The following is a 21,133-nucleotide window of genomic DNA, read 5'->3' on the forward strand; positions in this document are numbered from 1 at the left end:
CAGGTTTTCCTATTAAGGTTACCAGCACTTTGCAATGTCCTGGCCCCATGAGGCTAAATACTTTATGGGCTTTGTTTCATTTAGTGTTGTATTATTAGCCCCATGTTACAGGGGAGAAAATGGAGGCTCAGAGAGGTTAAGTAAGTGATTTCTTGTCTGGCTCAAGAGCTGGATTTCCAAATACAACATCCTATGGGGTTGTTGAATTTGAGTGTGGACACTTTTTTTTTTTTGGAAATGAGGTCTCATTCTGTCACCCAGGCTGGAGTTCAGTGGTGTGATTACTGCTCACTATAACATCAAACTCCTGGGCTCAAGCAATCCTCCCACCTTGGCCTCCCAAAATGCTGGGATTACAGACGTGCATCATCGCACTGGCTCACACTCTCAGTAGCTGTTAAATTCATTCCTTTTTAAATAAGCAGTTAGTGTATGCCCTGCACTAAGTTGAGGATTCAGAAGTGAATACAACTCCACATCTACAACCAAACAGCTATATTTATTTATTATTATTATTTTTGAGACAGAGTCTCACTCTGTTGCCCAGGCTGGAGTGCAGTGGTGCGATCTTGGCTCATTGTAACCTCCACCTCCCGGGTTGAAGTGATTCTCCTACTTCAGCCTCCTGAGTAGCTGGGATTACAGGCGCCTGCCACCATGCCTGGCTAATTTTTTCATTTTTAGTAGAGACGGGGTTTTGTTATGTTGGCCAGGCTGGTCTCGAATTCCTGACCTCAGGTGATCTGTCCACCTTGGCGTCCCAAAGTGCTGGTATTATAGGCATGAGCCACTGCGCCCAGCTCCAAACAGCTATATTTATTGAGTACTAATTCTGTATCAGGGCCAGGCGTGGTGGGTCAAGCCTGTAATCCCAGCACTTTGGGAGGTCGAGGCGGTAGGATTGCTTGAGCACAGGATTTCAAGACCAGCCTGGGAACCATGGGGAAACCTCATCTCTATTCTTTAAATAATAATAATAATAATAATTCTGTATCAGATACTTTTTTTTTTTTTTCCTTGAGAGGGAGTCTGGCTATATGGCCTAGGGTGGTCTCGAACTCCTGGGGTCAAGAGATCTTACTTCTTCAGTTTCTGGAATAACCGGGATTACTGATGTGAGTCACTGCACCTGGCTGTATCAGCCACTACCGTGTGTTAGTTAATTTAACCATCGTAATATGCGAGAAGAGTATAGATATCCTCATCTAACAGATGAGGGAACTGGACTCATGCTCCCAAGGTCACACTGCTAGAAAATAGGAAACCTCACATCTTCAACTTCCAGCTCATTCACAGATTAAAATCTCTCTCTTCTGTTTTTTTAAACAAAAGTCACATTCTGTTTTTTTAAAGTAAAGATAAGTCGGACGTGGTGGCTCATGCCTGTAATCCCAGCACTCTGAGATGCCAAGGCAGGTGGATCACTTGAGGTCAGGAGTTCAAGACCAGCCTGACCAACATGGCAAAACCCCGCCTCTACTAAAAAATAGGAAAACTAGCTGGGTGTGGTGGTGCATGCCTGTAATCCCAGCTGCTCAGGAGGCTGAGGCAGAAGCATCGCTTAAACCCGGGAGGCGGAGGTTGCAGTGAGCCAAGATTGTGCTACTGCACTCCAGCCTGGGCGACAGAGCAAGACTCCGTCACAAAAAAAATAAATAAAAAAAAAAAAAAATAAAGACAATACATACTCAAGCAATGTAAACAACATGGTACTGATTTTCTTATACACTTGTAGAAACACTATGTTAATAATCATTTTAATTTTGGCCAGTGTGTTTAATAGATGAAAATGTTATACTTTAAAGTTGCATTTTTTATTAGTTATTTTTTCTCACCTTTTACAGCTTTGAGATATATTTCATTTTCTTTTCTTTCTTTCTTTTTTTTTTTGAGACAGAACTTTGCTCTGTCGCCAGGCTGGAATCCAGTGGCAAGATCTCATCTTACTGCAACCTCTGCCTCCCAGGCTTAAGTGATTCTCCTGCCTCAGCCTCCTAAGTAGCTGGCACTACAGGTGTGTGCCACCATGCCCAGCTGATTTTTGTATTTTTAGTAGAGGCAGGGTTTCACCATGTTGGCCAGGATGTTCTTGATCTCATAACCTCATGATCCACTCGCCTCTGCCTCCCAAATTGCTGGGATTACAAGCATGAGTTACCATGCCCAGCTGATATATATTTCGTATACCATAAAACTCACTATTTTATTTTATTTTATTTTATTTTATTTTTTCTTGAGATGGAGTCTCACTCTGTCACCAGGCTGGAGTGCAGTGGCACAATCTCGGCTCACTGCAACTTCTGCCTCCTGGGTTTGAGTGATTCTCCTGCCTCAGCCTCCCTAGTAGCTGGGACTACAGGCGCCCGCCACCACGCCCGGCTAATTTTTTTGTATTTTTAATAGAGATGGGGTTTCACCATGTTGGTCAGGATGGTCTCGATCTCTTGCCCTCGTAATCCACCCGTCTTGGTCTCCCAAAGTGCTGGGATTATAGGCGTGAGCCACCGCGCCCGGCTGTGCATTGCAAACATTTTTTAGCCATTTGTTCTAGTTTGTTGATGGTATCTCTTCCTGTACAGATGTTTATATTTCTTTCAATCTTTTATTTTGTGATCTTTTGATTTTGATTCATGAGTATAAACATTTTCCCTCCTCCGGTTATAGAGCTTCCCCCCATATCTTCTTCTGGTCTTTTACAGCATTGTGATTTGTCTGTTTTCAATCTATTTTGAGTTTAGTTTGAGATAGTATGATTAAAGGCCGGGCACGGTGGCCCACGCCTGTAATCCCAGGACTTTGGGAGGCTGAGGCGGGCGGATCTCCTGAAGTCCGGAGTTTGAGACGAGCCTGACCAACATGGAGACACCCTGTCTCTACTAAAAATACAAAATTAGCCGGGGGTGGTGGTGCATGCCTCTAATCCCAGCTACTGGGGAGGCTGAGGCGGGACAATCGCTTGAACCCAGGAGGTGGATGTTGCAGTGAGCCAAGATCATGCCATTGCACTCCAGCCTGGGCAACAATGAACGAAACCCCGTCTCAAAAAATAATACTAAAAAAGAGATAGTATGACTATATCTTAACAAATACGAGTGATTTGAAAAGTCACTTTCATGAAGTGGCCAAATTTCCATTGATATTCGAAACTGGATAGAATAACAGCTAACATTAACATTCAGTGCTTACAAGCAGGGCAGTTTCATGTTCTTGGTTTAATGTTATGGTGTTGCCATCTTGAAATTCGTAATAGTATTTGAATAAGGGACCCCGTATTTTTCATTCTGCACCGCACCTCGTCCTGTATGTTGTGGGACCGCTTACCAGGCCCAGGCACTGTACTAAGTACTTGACATACATTATTCCACTTAATCCTCCAGGCCATTCTGTTAGGTGGGGGTTACTTTCTGTCTTTTTTTTTTTTTTTTTTTTTTTGAGACGGAGTCTGGCTCTGTAGCCCGGGCTGGAGTGCAGTGGCCGGATCTCAGCTCACTGCAAGCTCCGCCTCCCGGGTTTACGCCATTCTCCTGCCTCAGCCTCCCGAGTAGCTGGGACTACAGGCGCTCGCCACCTCGCCCGGCTAGTTTTTTGTATTTTTAGTAGAGACGGGGTTTCACCGTGTCAGCCAGGATGGTCTCGATCTCCTGACCTCGTGATCCGCCCGTCTCGGCCTCCCAAAGTGCTGGGATTACAGGCTTGAGCCACCGCGCCCGGCCAAATGGGGGTTACTTTCTTCTTCATTGTACAAATGTGGAAATGGAGGCAGGTCGATTTAAATAAGGCCACAGAGCTAGAAAGCTGCAGAGAAGGGGTTTGAACCCTGAACCTCCAGGGCCAGCGCCGTGCGGGTGACCGTGCGCGAACCCTGCGGGCTGTGGTGCTCGGGGACGAGCTTGCGAGGGCGCGGCGGGGGCAGGGTGCGCGTCCGAGACTCGGTCGAGCTCCGGACCGTGTTCTCCCAGGTGCGGGCCGGCGGGACCCCGCCTTAGGCCCTGGCGGCGCGCGCTCGCCTAGCGGGCGGGCACTGGCGCGCAGCGTTTGTGTTGCCTGAGAGTTTCCCGAGTTCACACAGGCCCTGGGTTGGCATGGCAACCAGGCAACCTGTTCCACAGCCGCCAGCCTTCTCCGCACATGCCGCTGCCACCGCCGGGGCCGGGGCCGGAGCCTATCCCAGGATGCACCGCGCCAGCCCAGTCCCCAGTGGGCCGCCATGTTGTCGGAGTGAAAGGTAAGGGGGAGCGAGAGCGCCGGAGAGAGAAGATCGGGGGGCTGAAATCCATCTTCATCCTACCGCTCCGCCCGTGAGTATCCGCACCCCACCGGCCCCAAACGCTGCTCCGGACCCCTAGCGAGCAGATTGTCCCTTCGTATTGGTGTTTGAGAGCGGTTGTGGGGGTGAGAAGGGCTTTGGAAAAGCCGCCGGGGCCCGGGCTGAGGCTTCTCACTCGCTGTTCCTCGTACATGTTTTGGAGTCAGCAGCAAGGCCCCTATTGTTATCAAAGGAGGGAGGGGGTGGGGAGCGGGGTCGAAGCTAGGAAAATGCTGGGGGTTTAGGCCCGAGCCCAGGGCGTAGACGTGCCTCTACATTTTTTGCCCTGCCCTGTTGGGAACCACCGAAGATTGATGTTGCTATTCGGGTTTCTTTTTTTGATGGGTTTGCGAAGCCCCGAGTCTTCTGTGTGGCCATGGAGTGTAATTCTGTGCCACCCCGATTTCTTCGACTTCTTGAGCTTCCGTGGCAGCGCCGGTGGAGGAGGAACAATAAATCGCTTTAGAAGCAGCCGTGGCCCTTGTCCACAGGCGAGATTCACCGTGGGGGAACTTTGCGAGCCTTAAATGTGGAGAAGTGGCGATCAGGAAGTTTCAGAATGCTTTTTAGGCTCCTGAGTGCTGTGGCCTTTTGTTTCCGTGTGAGCTTGTGTTTTTGGTGGGTTCTTCCTCTTTGAGCCTCCCGGTGTTGGTGTATCTCTTAACTCAAAGAGGGATTCACCCTTTGCTTGTAGGAAAATCTAGATACACAATACTAGATAGTTTTAGTCCTCACAAACGTGCTTGGTAAACATAGGTCATTTGTTTTACTTGTCAGTACCATTCCCACGTCAAGCGAGGAATACACTCCTGTAACTTTTCCCTCCTATAGCACCCCCCCGCCCCCGCCGAAAAAAACAAAGCCAGAAACCCACACACAGCATTACCAGAGAAGGCTTTATCCTCCCCTAACTCTTAAAGGATTGTTACCTTTTATTGTTCAATTAAGAAAACACTGTTCTCAGCCCTCGATACCATTTTGCTCAATTCCTGTTATTACTGGGATTAATTAAGAATAAGATTTTATGAAGCTTTTCCTGGGTTCTGTTTTAAAGTCAGTTAACTTCTGAAACAATAGGCTTAGCATTTTGTTTTTTGAAAGCACCTAAAAACTTACCAAGACAGGCCCACCCTCAAGAAATGTAGCTTCCGATGCAGTTTTCGTAAGCAAAATAAACATTTTGACCCGTTGCTAATTTTAACTTTATAAAACACTCGGGGGCTGTTGATTCTTTATCTGGGCCCTTTGGAAACGCTCTCCGGATTCTGAACTTTGAGTTAGTGTTTTGCTTTAGCCACAATTCATTTTGTTCAAGGCCACAGCTTTTTGAAGTTGGAATTTGTTTAGGTTTGAGATGAACTGCTTTAAAATAAATTTATGACCACAGAATGTTTGTTAAGTGTGGTAAAAATAAACACCTTTTAAACCACTGAGCATTTTAGTAAAAGGTGAGCCATGGAAATAGATTGAATCGTGTTCCTTTGAATTCAACTCAATTAGTGATATTTTAAAAAACTTTGTAAACACTTGAAAGCTGAAAGAGTAGCTAGACTGAGCGCTGCTAGTTGCTTGAAGTACTTATAAGGAGTCATTTGTTAAAAAAAATCACATTTTAAATGCTACACCTAAGTTTTTAGTGAGCTTTTCTGATATTTAGGATACTGAGTTTTTAATTTTTGTGCCGTATTTGCCAAAATATTACAAAACTACCCTAGATACATGTTAATTGCTTAGGTATTTGCTCACTTTGAAATTGTCCTGCCGGGTTTTCTCTGGTTTGAGAAACTGCCTTGCCTCTTTAGGTAAAGCAGGAAGTCTTAGGGCATACAGATAGCTTTACAAAAGCCAATTGTTTTGTTTGAACGTTTTTATAGGAGTCTTTCCTTCCCCCCATTCCTTTTAGAATGAAGTTGTGTTTAGTGTGCTTCAGTGATAAACTCCTCTTTTATGTGGATATCTTTGTTAGATAACTATTGTTTTTTAAAATATTTTTTATTTGTATAATTTGTGAGGTTCAAGTGTAATTTTTACTTGGGTGTATTGCGTAGTGGTGAAGTCAGGACTTTTTGTGGGTCCATCACTGGAATACTGTACATTGTCCTCCTTAGGTAATCTCATTATCCTTCTCTCACCCTCCTAGATAACTATTTTGAGAAGGCTTTTTATTTCAGAAAAGATTGCATTTGCTGTTTTAGGAGTTCTGTTATGGACTGGAGTTCCGTTGCCTTAACTAAATTCTAAGACTCTTAAGCACGATGACTTTAAATTTACCAAAAACTTTTACATTTATCTCATTTTGATTAAGAAAAACCCAAAACATTGAGAGTCATAGAGGAAGGATTTCTTTCATTTTCTAGATGAGGAAACAGGTTGTTGGTTTAGTGGCAGAACTTGGGTTTTGGAACCCTTGGCCTGCTTTAGAACAAAGATTGTTAGATCGAGATTTCCTCTTAGAACAAAATGGGACCGTCTAGTATTGGTACTAAGAGAGTAATGGATTCTTTAAAAAACCAAGCAGGGAGGCATTAGGCTGGTTTGCATTTTTGAAAGACCAATGGTGAAACAGGGCTATGACTTTTTGGTTTTGGTACTTGAGCATGGATTAGTGTCTAGGTTAGGCTACTCCAGTACCCTGCTAAGGTTCTGATTCTGATGGATTGGAATTCTTAAGCTAGACTAGGCATTTCCAAATTAGACTTTAAACAAATTACAGATTCCATTGTGTCTTCTTAGGCTGGCTTCAGAACATGAATTTACTTGTGAGAAGCAAATGCTACTTTATCAGAAGGTTTATTTATGCAACAGAGAGATAGTAGATTTGTTATAAATTTGTTTTTGAAGCATCACAGTGGGAGTTGGGAGGAGAGATAAGGCATTTGTAGCAGTAGACTGTTAGGCTGATGGCTTTGAAATTAGACTGGTGGTTGTGGACAGGTGTGTCCTAATTGGTAACTGATTTATTTACTCTGTAGGTTTTTTTTTTTTTTTTTTAAAGATGGAGTCTCACTCTGTTGCCCAGGCTGGAGTGCAGTGGCTGGATCTCTGCTCACTGCAACCTCCGCCTCCCTGGTTGAAGCGATTCTTCTGCCTCAGCCTCCCGAGTAGCTGGGACTACAGGCACGTGCCACCACACCTGGCTAATTTTTATATTTTTAGTAGAAACAGGGTTTCAGCATATAGGCCAGGCTGGTCTCGAATTCTGACCTTGTGATGTGCCTGCCTCCGCCTCCCAAAGTGCTGGGATTACCGGCATAAGCCACTGCGCCCGGACACTTTGTAGCATTTTTTAAAAGCACCCACAGGCTGGTAAGTGTTCTATCTTAAATACAGATGTCGTTTTTGATTTTAAGTAACTTTAACGTTTCATAGTAACATTTCAGGGATTCTTTGTTGGTCTTCCAGAGGATACAAGTGAGAGATACTGTTGAGTTACTCCTGCAAGGAGTTAGTAGAAAGAAGTAAGCTTGGGAACAGAACAGATTAGGGTTTGAATCCTTTCTCCGCTACTTGCTAATTGAATGGCCTTGGACACACCACATTTTCCTCCTGTACTTTAGTGTTTTCTTTTGTAAAATAGAAATAATAATGGCTGCTTTTCAGTGCTTTTGTGATGAGACAATGTCTGCGATATATTTGTTACACTATTACCGTGTTGAAGCTTCTGTTTTTTGTTTGTTTGCTTTTGAGACAGGATCTCACTCTTGCCCAAGCGGGTGTGCAACTTTCCACTCCTGGGCTCAAATGATCCACTCACCTAAGCCTCCCGAGTAGCTGGGACTATAGGCACATGCCACCATGCCTGGCTAATTATTTTTAGTAGAGATAGGTCTTGCTATGTTGCTCAGGCTGTTCTTGAACTCCTGGGCTCAAGCTATCTGCCCACCTCAGCCTCCCAAAGTGCTGGGATTGTAGGTGTGAGCCGCCACACCCAGCTGAGGCTTCTGGTTTTTATAGTGAGGCTTTCTTTTTTTTTTTTTTTTAATAATTAAAAAATTATTTATTTTATTTTATTTGTCTTTTTTTTGAGACAGAGTCTCGCTTTGTCGCCCAGGCTGGAGTGCAGTGGCATGATCTCGGCTCACTGCAACCTCCACCTCCCTGGTTCAAGTGGTTCTTCTGCCTCAGCCTCCTGAGTAGCTGGGATTACAGGCGTGTGCCACCATGCCTGGCTAATTTTTGTGTTTTTAGTAGAGACAGGGTTTCACCATGTTAGCCAGGATGGTCTCGATCTCCTGACCTCATGATCTGCCTGCCTCAGCCTCCCAAAGTGCTGGGATTACAGGCATAAGCCTCCGTGCCCGGCCTCCACTGGCCTTCTTAGGGCCTTATTTCTTAATAAAGTAATAGAGATGGGGGTCTCACTGTGTTGCCCAGGCTGGTCTTCAGCTCCTGGCTCAAGCGATTCTCCCTGCCTAAGTCTCCAAAGGTGCTGGGATGACAGGAGTGAGCCACCGTGCCCAGCCTGTAGTGAGGCTTTCTATACTAATATAAAGCGTTTAAATTTGGTTTGGTCTCATCCTATTTATAGTAGCTGAAGTACTAATGGCATAATGCGATTACAATTAATAGTTGTAAGTTACTGGTAAAAATATTGATGCTTTTAAAAATCAGTGACAACTGAGGAGAGGGCTTAGGCTAAGAGCATTCTGCTGCTCTTCTTGGTCAGAGGGTCTTATTGTTTCTTTAAGGAGTATCCTATCAATATATTGGAGGTTTTTTCTTTTTTTTAAATGAGATAGAGTCTTGATTTGTCGCCCAGGCTGGAGTGCAGTGGTGTGAATTTGGCTCACTGCAACCTCCGCCTCCCGAGTTGAAATGATTCTCTTGCCTCAGCCTCCCAAGTAGCTGGGAAGTGTATACCACCACACCCAGCTAATTTTTGTATTTCCAGTAGAGATGGGGTTTCATAATGTTGGCCATGCTGGTCTCGAACTCCTGACCTCAAGTAATATACCCGCCTTGGCCTCCAAAGTGTTAGGATTATACGTGTGAGCCACCTCACCCGGCCAATATGTTGGACACTTTTTTTTTTTTTTTTTTGAGATGGAGTCTCGCTCTGTTGCCCCGGCTGGAGTGCAGTGGCCGGATCTCAGCTCACTGCAAGCTCCACCTCCCTGGTTTATGCCATTCTGCTGCCTCAGCCTCCTGAGTAGCTGGGACTACAGGCGCCCGCCACCTTGTCTGGCTAGTTTTTTGTATTTTTTAGTAGAGATGGGGTTTCACCATGTTAGCCAGGATGGTCTCAATCTCCTGACCTTGTGATTCGCCCGTCTTGGCCTCCCAAAGTGCTGGGATTACAGGCTTGAGCCACCGCGTCTGGCCAATATGTTGGACACTTTAAGAGATCCTTTCAAATTAGACAAGCTGAGCCACATTGCTAATTATATATGGGTTTAGGCTTTTGTTTACTTATTAGCATATGTCTGCTCCAGCTGTAAAGTTGTGATTTATTTATTTATTTAATTAATTTATTTTTTGAGACAGAGTCTCACTCTGTCGCCCAGGCTGGAGTGCAGTGGCGCGATCTCGGCTCACTGCAACCTTTGCCTCCTGGATTCAAGCCATTCTCCTGCCTCAGCCTCCCGAGTAGCTGGGATTATAGGCACCCAGCATCACGCCTGGCTGATTTTTATATTTTTAGTAGAGACGGGGTTTCACCATGTTGACCAGTCGGCCAGGCTGGTCTTGAACTCCCGACCTCAGGTGATCTGCCTGCCTCGGCCTCCCAAAGTGCTGGGATTACAGGCATGAGCCACCACACCCAGCCGAAGTTGTGATAGTTTTAAAAAGGCTTTTGGGGCTGGGCGCGGTGGCTCACGCCTGTAATCTCAGCACTTTGGGAGGCCGAGGCAGGCAGATCACCTGAGGTCGGGAGTTCAAGACCAGCCTGGCCGACATGATTAAACCCGTCTCTACTAAAAATACAAAAAATTAGCCGGCCGTGGTGGTGGGTGCCTGTAGTACCAGCTACTCCGGAGGCTGAGGCAGGAGAATCGCTTGAATCTAGGAGGCGGAGGTTGCAGTGAGCTGAGATCACGTCATTGCACCTCAGCCTGGGCAACAAGGGCAAAACTCTGTCTCAAAAAAAAAAAAGCTTTTGTTAATTTAGAAACTGTCAGTTGGTTTGAGGTATAAATAAGTTGGGTAGATTGATAGAAGTCTAACATGTTGTTTAACAACATAAACTTCCCTGAAGTTGTAGTATTGAGTTCTAATCTCAATACCATGCCAGAGTGCATGCCACCAATGATATTTATTTATTGCAAAAGATGTGGGGTTCATGTTTTTATCTTGGTGTATTTTATGTTTCAGGAGATGCAAATATTAAACATTTGTAACCTGTTTGTCCTTAGGTGTTGGTGGAATGAGCGTTGCATGTGTCTTGAAGAGAAAAGCAGTGCTTTGGCAGGACTCTTTCAGCCCCCACCTGAAACATCACCCTCAAGAACCAGCTAATCCCAACATGCCTGTTGTTTTGACATCTGGAACAGGGTCGCAAGCGCAGCCACAACCAGCTGCAAATCAGGCTCTTGCAGCTGGGACTCACTCCAGCCCTGTCCCAGGATCCATAGGAGTTGCAGGCCGTTCCCAGGACGACGCTATGGTGGACTACTTCTTTCAGAGGCAGCATGGTGAGCAGCTTGGGGGAGGAGGAAGTGGAGGAGGCGGCTATAATAATAGCAAACATCGATGGCCTACTGGGGATAACATTCATGCAGAGCATCAGGTAAAAAAAAGTTCACTATTTCAGCTTTGACATTCCTTTATAATCACTGTCCACTTAGGATATCTGCTTTCAATGAATGTCTTTAAAAACTTAAATTGCTAATTTCATTTGGTACAAACAGTTACTTGTTTTAAAGGTTGATCGTTGTAATACTGTTACTGGGTCATTTATCATTCTGGTGCTAAATAGTAAATAGCCACTTCATTCATTCATTCGAGATGGAGTCTTGCTCTGTCACCCAGGCTGGAATGCAGTCACCCAATCTTGGCTCACTGCATCCGCCGCCTCCCAGGTTCAAGCAATTCTCCTGCCTCAGCCTCCTGAGTAGCTGGGACTACAGGCGTGCACCACCACACCTGGCTGATTTTGTATTTTCAGTAGAAACGGGGTTTCACCATGTTGGCAAGGCTGGCCTTGAACTCCTGACCTCAAGTGATCTGCCAGCTTCGGCCTCCCAAAGTGCTGGGACTACAGTTGTGAGCCACCCACGCCTGGCCTATACAATGCATTTTTAAGAACACTTTTTTTTGGAACAAAGGATACTTTTTTTTTACTATTGATATAAGAACTGCTGGGGTTGTTTATAGGACAGATACATATTTTTGAATCTTTTCTCTTGGGTGTGGGTGACTTGATTTTAAGATGTTGTAGTTGAAAGTAGGGGAAGTTGATAACATCAGCTGCTCAAGTGAAATTTATTTGAAATGGGACTGATATATTGTGTCAGAGAGCAGTGGTTGTGGCTTTTAGGTTTTAACCACCTTTGTCCTCTTGTTATTGTTTAGTTTTTAATTTTAGCATGTTTAGTCTTATAAATCTAAAACCAAAGTGGGAATCATAGCATATTTTACTGAGAAGAGAGGTTAGCCTGATCATGTTTCCTGACTTCTTGATAGTGACCAACCAAAAGATTAGACTGTTTTGATCAGGGTACTCTCTGAAATTGGGTATAGGTTGAATTTGGAAAGGTTCATTTTGTGTCACCCATCTGAGTACTGATTAGTGAGAACTGACATTTTTCATTAGGACTCTAATCCTTATGTTTTACTTCAGAAAAAATCAGGTACAAACATACCTGCAAGTCTGAATTTATTATACTTCCTCTGAACCCCCCCAAAAGTGAACCATAGTTTTTTCTCTCTTTTTTTTTTTTTTTTTTTGAGACGGAGTCTCGCTCTGTCGCCCAGTCTGGAGTGCAGTGGCGCCATCTCAGCTCACTGCAGCTTCACCGTCCCAGGTTGAAGCAGTTCTCCTGCCTTACCCTCCCAAGTGAGATTACAGACACCCACCTCCATGCCTGGCTAATTTTTGTATTTTTAGTAGAGAGGGGGTTTCACCATGTTGGCCAGTCTGGTCTTGAACTCCTGAGTTCAAGTGATCCACCTGCCTCGGCCTCCCAAAGTGCTGGGATTACAGGTGTGAGCCACCGTGCCCAGCCCTTTTTTTTTTTTTTTTTTTTTTTTTTGAGACAGGGTCTGGCTCTGTCATCCAGGCTGGAGTGTGGTGATGTGATCTTGGCTTACTGCAACCATGGCCTCCCTGGTTCAAGTGATCCTCCCACCTCAGCCTCCTGAGTAGCTGGGGACTACAGGTGTGCAACACCACACCCGGCTACTTTTTGTATTTTTTGTAGAGACGGGGTTTTGCCATGTTGGCCAGACTGGTCTCAAACTCCTGGGCTCAAAGTGATCTACCCACCTTGGACTCCCAGAGTGCTGGGATTACAAGTGTGAGCCACTGCATCTGGCCACTTCTTTACCATAGTAGAAACAAAGACAGCCTGGGTGCAGTGGCTCACGCCTGTCATCCCAGCACTTTGGGAGGCCAAGGTAGGTGGATCACCTCAGGTCAGGAGTTCGAGACCAGCCTGACCAACATGGTGAAACCCCGTCTCTACTAAAAATGCAAAAATTAGCCAGGCATGGTGGTGCATGCCTGTAATCCCAGCTTCTTGGGAGGCTGAGGCAGGAGAGTCACTTGAACACGGGACAGGGAGTTTGCAGTGAGCTGAGATCTTGCCATTGCACTCCAACCTGGGCAACGGGTGAAACTCCATCTCAAAAAAATAAAGTAAAAAATTAGCTGGGTGTGGTGGCACATGCCTGTGGTCCCAGCTACTTGGGAGGCTGAGGTGGAAGGATTGCTTGAGCCTGGGTGGCAGAGATTGCAGTGAATAGAAATCATGCCACTGCACTTCAACCTGGGCAGCAGAGTGAGACATTGTATCAAAAAAAAAAAAAAAAAAAAAAAAAAACGAAAAAAGAGAAGATTTTCGGCTGGGTGTGGTGGCTCATGCCTGTAATCCCAACACTGGGAGGTCAAGGGCAGGTGGATCACCTGAGGTTAGGAGTTAAAGACCAGCCTGGCCAACATGAGAGATCACACCGTTGCACTCCAGCCTGAGTGACAAGAGCGAAACTCTTGTCTCCAGGAAAAAAAAAAAAAAAGGTTTTCTCTTTCTTTGGGATGAAGATATGTACAGAATTTGGTGATTGAATTAGAAATCTTATGGAGGAAAAGTGCAGAGTGGCTCTGGTTTGGGACACGGCGATTACATTTGATAGTACACCTGTTGAGTTTGAGGTAGAAGCAGAATATCTAGGTGTGTACTGTAGGCAGCTCTACATGTAGCGGGAGATCAAGGTAGGAGGTATTTAATTTGGGTAGCATCTGTGTAGGGGGCAAAAACAAACCCTGTAATCTCTATACTGTTTGGCTAAATGTTATTTAAAAATCATAAACATTGGTTTTTTAAAATCTGTAATAAAGATCTATAAGATCTTTTGTTGTGTTTCCTAATGATAGACTGATGGGTGAAAGCTGAAAGGAGAGTCAAGGTGCCTGGCCTGTTCTTTGCTAGGTGAGCAAATCAAACTCTAGGTCAGTCCTTGGCAGAGCTCTAAGATCTGATTATTGCTGTGCAAGTTAACAAGCATTTATTGAAGGCTTACTCAGGCCTCTGTCTTACACTGAGCCCTATCATAAGGAATCACATCTGACTTACTGAGCAGTTTTATCCAGGTCAGTTAGCAAACTTGAGTTAATACTAGTAAATGGCAAAACCTGTTTCCCACCCAGGTGGCCTAAACCAGTGACCTTGGAATTGGCATTCATCATTACAACATAATTCTTTGGGCTGGACACATGAAATAGTGAACAACGTTGGGGAACTCAGGGTAGTTGGTATGTTGCAGTTGTGGACCACCCACAGATTACTTTTCTGTAGTCATTATAGTGTATTGTACTGGTTTTAGTGTTGTTCTCACCTTCTGGACTGAACTATTCTAGATCAGAGACTTGTGTTTTTCATGCCCCTTTTCCAGGAGGTATTATGAAACTTTCGTGTTGATTGAATGAGGGAAGACCAGAGTTTCTTCAGTTTTGCGCTCAGGTAAATGAGTGGATCTTACAGCTCAGCCATCCTGCTGGGAAACACATGGCAACAGGTAGAGGCCACTTGGATAGGCAGCTGTGGTGAGGGTAGTATAATTGAAGAGCAAAGGGGCACATCTCTAGGTGGAGAATCTTTGCCCTTATTAGCCACTGTTACTGATAGGAGGTGTAAGAGGGTGCCTGATCTGTCACGCGGGCCAGAGTGGAAAAGAGGTTGAGAACCACTGATGATAATGGAAACATTTATTATGTTCTAGGCATTGGGCTATTGTATTTCCTATACTTAATCCTTTCAGCAATCCTGTGAAGGAGATAAACATCGTTTTTTGAAAAGTGAGAAACTGAGCCTTTGTTACCAGGTAATACCTGGTTTTTGAAATCAGTCTTTGATTCCAGTGTCCATGTTCTAGATCTATTTCTGCTTGCCTAGGCAAGATAAACCAGACAAAACTATGCAACCAAGTGGCACATTACAGGGCCAAAGAATTGCTTTGCCATGATTTTGCTTGAAATTTAGAGATTGTAAACTTTAATAATAATGAGATGAATACAAATGTTGACCATTCTCCTATAATTGCAGGAGTACTTCCCCCCAGCTCCCAAAAGCAGTAATGGTAAAGTCCATTTTTCTTCAGGTCTGTTTTTTATTACATATGTGTTCTAAGTGGTAATGTGGATGGAAACTTATCTCTGTAGAGACAGAATGACTCAATATAAAGTGATCTATTGCCAGCTCATTCTACCCTACCACTGGGCCTCTTTTTTTTTTTTTTTAATGGCCCTTTGGCCATAATGGAACAGAGTTTAAGATCAAATTGGCAGGATGCTTTCACCAGTGAACTAGTGAAGTAAAGAATATCACAGGCTGTGATGCCAGTAGTGTTGGGGTGAGGGGAACTCCATATCATGCCAGCTACTTTTTCTCTCATAATTACTCCCTTTTAAGAGCAATCGCTTTTACACTTTTTTCTTTTTATTTATTGAGACAGGGTTTTGCTCCTGTTGCCCAGGCTGGAGTGCAGTGGGCACCATCTAGGCTCACTGCAACCTCTGCCTCCCCGGCTCCAGCGATTCTTCTGCCTTAGCCTCCCTTTGCTGGAACCACAGGCGCACGCCACAACACCTAGATCATCTTTGTATTTTTTGTAAAGATGGAGTTTCACCATGCTCAGGCTGGTCTCAAACTCCCTTTTTTTTTTTTTTTTGAGATAAAGTCTCACTCTGTAGTCCAGGCTAGAGTGCAGTGGTGCGATCTCAGCTCACTGCAACCCTCCTGGGTTCAAGTGATTCTCCTGCCTCAGTCTCCCCAGTAGCTGGGACTACAAGTGTGCACCACCATGCCTGGCTAATTTTGTATTTTTAGTAGTAGAGACGAGCTTTCACCATGTTGGCCAGGCTAGTTTCAAACTCCTGACCTCAGGTGATCTGCCCGCCTCAGCCTCCCAAAGTGCTGAGATTATAGGCGTGAGCCACCATTCCTGACCCACTTGTATTCTTACATTGAAAAGTTTTTCATCTTTTGGCTGGATGCAGTGGCTCACACCTGTAATCCCAGCACTTTGGGAGGCCGAGGAGGATGGATGGTTTGAGCCCCCAGGAGTTCCAGAGCAGCCTGGACAACATGGTGATATCTCGTCTCTACAAAATACACACAAATTAGCCAGGCATGGTGGCGCTGTGCCTGTGGTCCCAGCTACTTGGAGGACTGAGGTAGGAGGATCACTTGAGCCCATGAGAAGCCCTTTTGAAGTTAGGATTTTCCTGTTTGATGTAGCAAATCCTCTTAGTGGTTGAGTTTTCCTCTCTTTTTTTTATTGAGATGGAGTCTCACTCTGTTGCCCAGGCTAGAGTTCAGTGGCTCAATCTTGGCTCACTGCAGCCTCTGCCTCTCAGGTTCAAGTGAATCTCCTGCCTCAGCCTCCTGAGTAGCTGGGATTACAGGCAACTGTCATCATGCCCGCCTAATTTTTATTTTTTTCTTCTTTTGTAGAGATGGGGTTTCACCATGTTGCCCGGCTGGTCTCGAGCTCCTGACCTCAGGTGATCCGCCCGCCTCGGCCTCCCAAAGTGCTGGGATTACAGGCGTGAGCCACCATTCCTGGCCTAAAACATGCAAGCTCTTTATGGTCTTTCCGTATTTTTCTTTTTTTCTACTTTAATAATAGAAACATCATTTGGTATAATACATAAAATTGTTGTATCTGGTACAGGTAGAAACTTTAGAGCCCTCATTTTTGGGCCAAATTGAGGTCTTTGGAGGGAAGTAAGGGAAAGAAGTCTCATGAAAAAAAAAATTTTTTGTTTTGCCTGTACAATTATACCCACAGTGTACAATTAGATAATGCGGACCGGGCGTGGTGGCTCATGCCTGTAATCCCAGCCCTTTGGGAGGCTGAGGCAGGCCCTTTGGGAGGGTGAGGTCAGGCGTTTGAGACCAGCCAACGTGGTGAAACCCTGTCTCTACCAAAAATACAAAAATTAGCCAGATGTGGTGGTGCGTGCCTGTAATCCCAGCTACTCAGGAGGCTGAGGCAGGAAAATCACTTGAATCCGGGGGAGGGGGCAGAGGTTGCAGTGAGCCGAGATCCCGCCACTGTACTCCAGCTTGGGTGACAGGGAAACTCCGTCTCAAAAAAAAAGAAAAAGGATGATGGATATTGGGCCAGGCGTGGTGGCTTGTGCCTGTAATCCCAGCACTTTGGGAGGCCGAGGTGGGCGGATCACTTGAGGCCAGGAGTTCGAGACCAACCTGGGCAACATGGTGAAACCCTGTCTCTACTAAAAATACAAAAACTAGCCGGGCGTCGTGGTGCGTTACTGTAATTCCAGCTGCTCGAAAGGCTGAGGCATGAAAATTGCTCTAATCCGGGAGGCAGGGCAGAGGTGGTAGTGAGCCGAGATCGCACCCCTGCACTCCAGCCTGGGCGACAGAGCAAGACTCTATCTCAAAAAAAAAAGGAGATAATGGATATGGAGCAAAATACTAGAAAACAAAGCTGGGTACATTGGCTCCTGCCTCTAATCCCAGATACTCAGGAGGTTGAGTCAGGAGGATTGCTTGAGGTCAGGGGTTTGAGACCAGCCTGGGCAATATAGTGAGACACTGTCTCTACAATAAAAAGGAAAAAAATTAGCTGGGCATGGTGGCATATGCCTGTAGTCCTACTCAGGAAGCTGAGGCGGGAGGATCGCTTGAGCCCAGGGAGTTCAGGCACTCCAGCCTGTGTGAGAGTGAGATCCTGTCTCTTTGAAAAAAAAAAAAAGAAAAAGAATGAAATAAAGGAAATTATAAAAAACAAATACTCGGCAACACTAGAAAACACATCTTCTCACCCAAATGAGTTGTCTATTTAAAAATGTTACTTATTTTGGGCTGGGCACAGTGGCTCACGCCTGTAATCCCAGCACTTTGGGAAGCTGAGGCGGGCAGATCACGAGATCAGGAGATCGAGACCATCCTGGCTAACACGGTGAAACCCCATCTCTACTAAAAATACAACAAATTAGCCGGGCGTGGTGGCGGGCGCCTGTAGTCCAAGCTACTTGGGAGGCTGAGGCAGGAGAATGGCATGAACCCGGGAGGTGGAGCTTGCAGTGAGCCAAGATCGTGCCACTGCACTCCAGCCTGGACGACAGAGCAAGACTCCGTCTAAAAAAAAAAAAAAAACAAACTTAGTTTGACAGTAATTTTTATACCTTTAGATTTTTTTTTTTTTCCTGAATGACATTGAAAATTTCATTACTAAAAGCCGAAGGTCAAGTCTTTGACTTGAGAGTGTTTTATTCTTGTATTGTGAAATCTGTTTTCTGTGTAAACTGCTGTGGGATGGATAAAGTGGTTGATGAAATAGGGCAAAAAATTTAAAGTCGATTGGCTGAACTGTAGCCTCGGTACTGGATTATGAGGGACAGAGATAGGTAGAAGCTCTGCCCTGGGGGAAGGGAAATTTGGAGGACAATTCCACTGAGTTTACCCACTTTGCTTGCACTCTTTTAGCACTAGGATATGTCGTATTCACCATACATTGACTGCCTATGGGAGATAATTCCAGAGAGCCAGGCAAAACTCAGTGGATGAGGCTGGGTGCCGTGGCTCACGCCTGTAATCCCAGCACTTCGGGAGGCGAAGGCGGGCGGATCACCTGAGGTCAGGAGTTCGAGACAGGCCTGACCAACGTGGAAAAACCCCATCTCTACTAAAAATACAAAATTAGTGGGGCGTGGTGGCACACGCCTGTAATCCCAGCTACTTGGGTGGCTGAGGCAGGAGAATTGCTTGAACCTGGGAGGTAGAGGTTGTGGTGAGCGGAGATCGTGCCATTGCACTCTACTCTGGGCAACAAGAGTGAAACACCATTCCCCCCCGCAAAAAAAAATTCAGTGGATGAATATATTTTGACTCCACTTGTACTTTCTCTTTTTCACTTGGTATGGCCATCTTACAATGATATTCTGATACCCACCCCTGATGTGTCAACCAGTCTTACTCTTCAGTGTTGTTAATCTTTTTTCCTGAAGGGTTTTAAAAATTTTATTTTTATTGTATATTAGAAAAAGAGCTACCATGGTTTCTTGGATTGGGTGGATGCCTTGGATAATCCATTCAAGGAAGATCACTTCATCCAACTTAATGCAGCCCAACTTAATGAAACCCATTTTTTTCGCTTACTGACGAAAACACTGATGGGGCATATTGAGGCCGTAATTTGGATCAGATCTTGCTGGTCTGAGCATACGCAACAAGAGAGAGAACCCTGGCTGAATTTTTTTTTTTTTTTTTTGAGACAGAGTCTCGCTCTGTCGCCCAGGCTGGAGTGCAGTGGCGCGATCTCCGCTCACTGCAAGCTCCGCTTCCCAGGTTCACGCCATTCTCCTGCCTCAGCCTCCCGTAGCTGGGACTACAGGCGCCCACCACCTCGCCCGGCTAGCTTTTTGTATTTTTTAGTAGAGACGGGGTTTCACCGTGTTAGCCAGGATGGTCTCGATCTCCTGACCTCGTGATCCGCCCGTCTTGGCCTCCCAAAGTGCTGGGATTACAGGCTTGAGCCACTGCGCCTGGCCCCCTGGCTGAAATTTTGAGAGTGGCTCCAGTAGAGCTGCTGGTGACCCATCTTGCTCTCAGGAGAGCAATGAGGCAAAAGGAAAGAGCTCCGGTTAATTTTTATACCTTGTAATTAATAGGAACTACTATGTTAAACTGGGAGGGAGCCCAAGTATTTTCCAAACTGGGGAGTCTCGACATTCCTAGAAATGTCTTTCTGTTGTACCTGCTAATGGACTCTCTTAGACAATAAATCTTGTCTTTTGGGTAGATTGCCTTAGCATTTGTGCTAGTAGCATTTAGTTAACGTGTCAAAGCTGAATAATCCGTCTTTCATATTTTGTTTCTCTTAGGCATATACTCTTAGAGCCTTTTCATTATACTCAGAATTCACAAGGCTTAACGTTATGTACTTGGTCAAAAGAATCGTCAGCAGGCCTTCTTCAACTATAACTTTTTTTTTTTCTTGAGACAGAGTCTTACTTTGTCACCCACTGGCACTATCTGGGCTGGCTCACTGCAACCTTTGCCGCCTGAGTTCAAGTGATCTGGTGCCTCAGCCTTCTGAGTAGCTGGGATTATAGGGTTGTACCACCATGCCCAGCTAATTTTTGTATTTTTAGTAGGGACAGGGTTTCGCCATGTTGTCCAGGCTGGTTTTAAACTCCTGGCCTCAAGCAATCCTCCCGCCTTGGCCTCCCAAAGTACTGGGATTAAAGGTGTGAGCCACAATGCCCGGCCTGACTCTAACTTTAACCTAGCCTGATTATAACTTTAAGAATTACCTTGTTCCAGTATAAACAAAAGAAGTTCAGCTGGTCACGATTGGCTCATGCCTGTAATCCCAGCACTTTGGGAGGCCGAGGTGGGTGAATCACCTGAGGTCAGGAGTTCGAGACCAGCCTGGCCAACATGGTGAAACCCCATCTCTACTAAAAAATACAAAAATTAGCCAGGTGTGGTGGTGGGTGCCTGTGGTCCCAGCTACTTGAGAGGCTGAGGCTAGAGAATCACTTGAACCTGGGAGGCAGAGATTGCAGTGAGCTGAGATCACACCACTGCACTCCAGCCTGGGTGACAGAGCAAGACTCCATCTCAAAAAAAAAAAAAAAGGTTCAGTCAGATGCTCTTCTCTAATGCCAAATGGTACTTGATTGTATATGCCTCTGAAATGGCAGTTTGTAGAGATATTTGTGATGTATCTCTTTACCTTCTTTAATTTTAAAAGGTTTTTATTTATTTTTATTTTTTTGAGATGGAGTTTCATCCATTCACCTAGGCTGGAGAGAAGTGGCAGGATCTCAGATCACTGCAACCTCCGCCTCCTGGGTTCAAGCAGTTCTCCTGCTTCAGCCTCCTGAGCAACTGGGATTATACGTGTCTGCTACCATGCCCTGCTAATTTTTTTTTTTTTTTTTGGAGACAACAGAGTCTTGCTCTGTTGCCCAGGCTGGAGTGTAGTTGCTTGATCTCGGCTCACTGCAACCTCTGCCTCCCGGGTTCAAGCAGCTCTGGTGCCTTAACTTCCTGAGTAGCTGGGATTACAAGCATGTGCCACCATGCCCGGCTACTTTTTCTATTTTTAGTAGACAGGATTTCACCATGTTGGTCAGGCTGATCTCGAACTCCTGACCTCAAGTGATCCACCTGCCTCGGCCTCCCAGAG

General features: G+C 45.3%; 1 protein-coding gene across 25 annotated transcripts in view; it reads left to right on the forward strand.

Annotated features, from left to right (window-relative positions):
• The first annotated feature begins 4,090 nt into the window (after positions 1-4,090).
• The window catches only part of LOC105494601 (pumilio RNA binding family member 1), a 136,820-nt gene continuing 119,777 nt past the window's right edge, over positions 4,091-21,133 (forward strand). For 9 of the 25 annotated variants that reach the window (XM_024796807.2, XM_024796809.2, XM_024796813.2 and 6 more), the window contains exons 1-2: positions 4,092-4,225; positions 10,660-11,033. In XM_024796807.2, coding sequence (XP_024652575.1) covers positions 4,129-4,225; positions 10,660-11,033 — 471 coding nt within the window. In that variant the 5' untranslated portion in view covers positions 4,092-4,128. Of the gene's footprint in view, positions 4,299-10,659; positions 11,034-21,133 lie in introns of all 25 variants that reach the window. The other 16 variants (XM_024796812.2, XM_024796829.2, XM_024796814.2 and 13 more) reach the window with 4 other exon arrangements.

Source organism: Macaca nemestrina, chromosome 1, assembly GCF_043159975.1.
Source record: "Macaca nemestrina isolate mMacNem1 chromosome 1, mMacNem.hap1, whole genome shotgun sequence".
NCBI classification, from domain to species: Eukaryota; Metazoa; Chordata; class Mammalia; order Primates; family Cercopithecidae; genus Macaca; species Macaca nemestrina.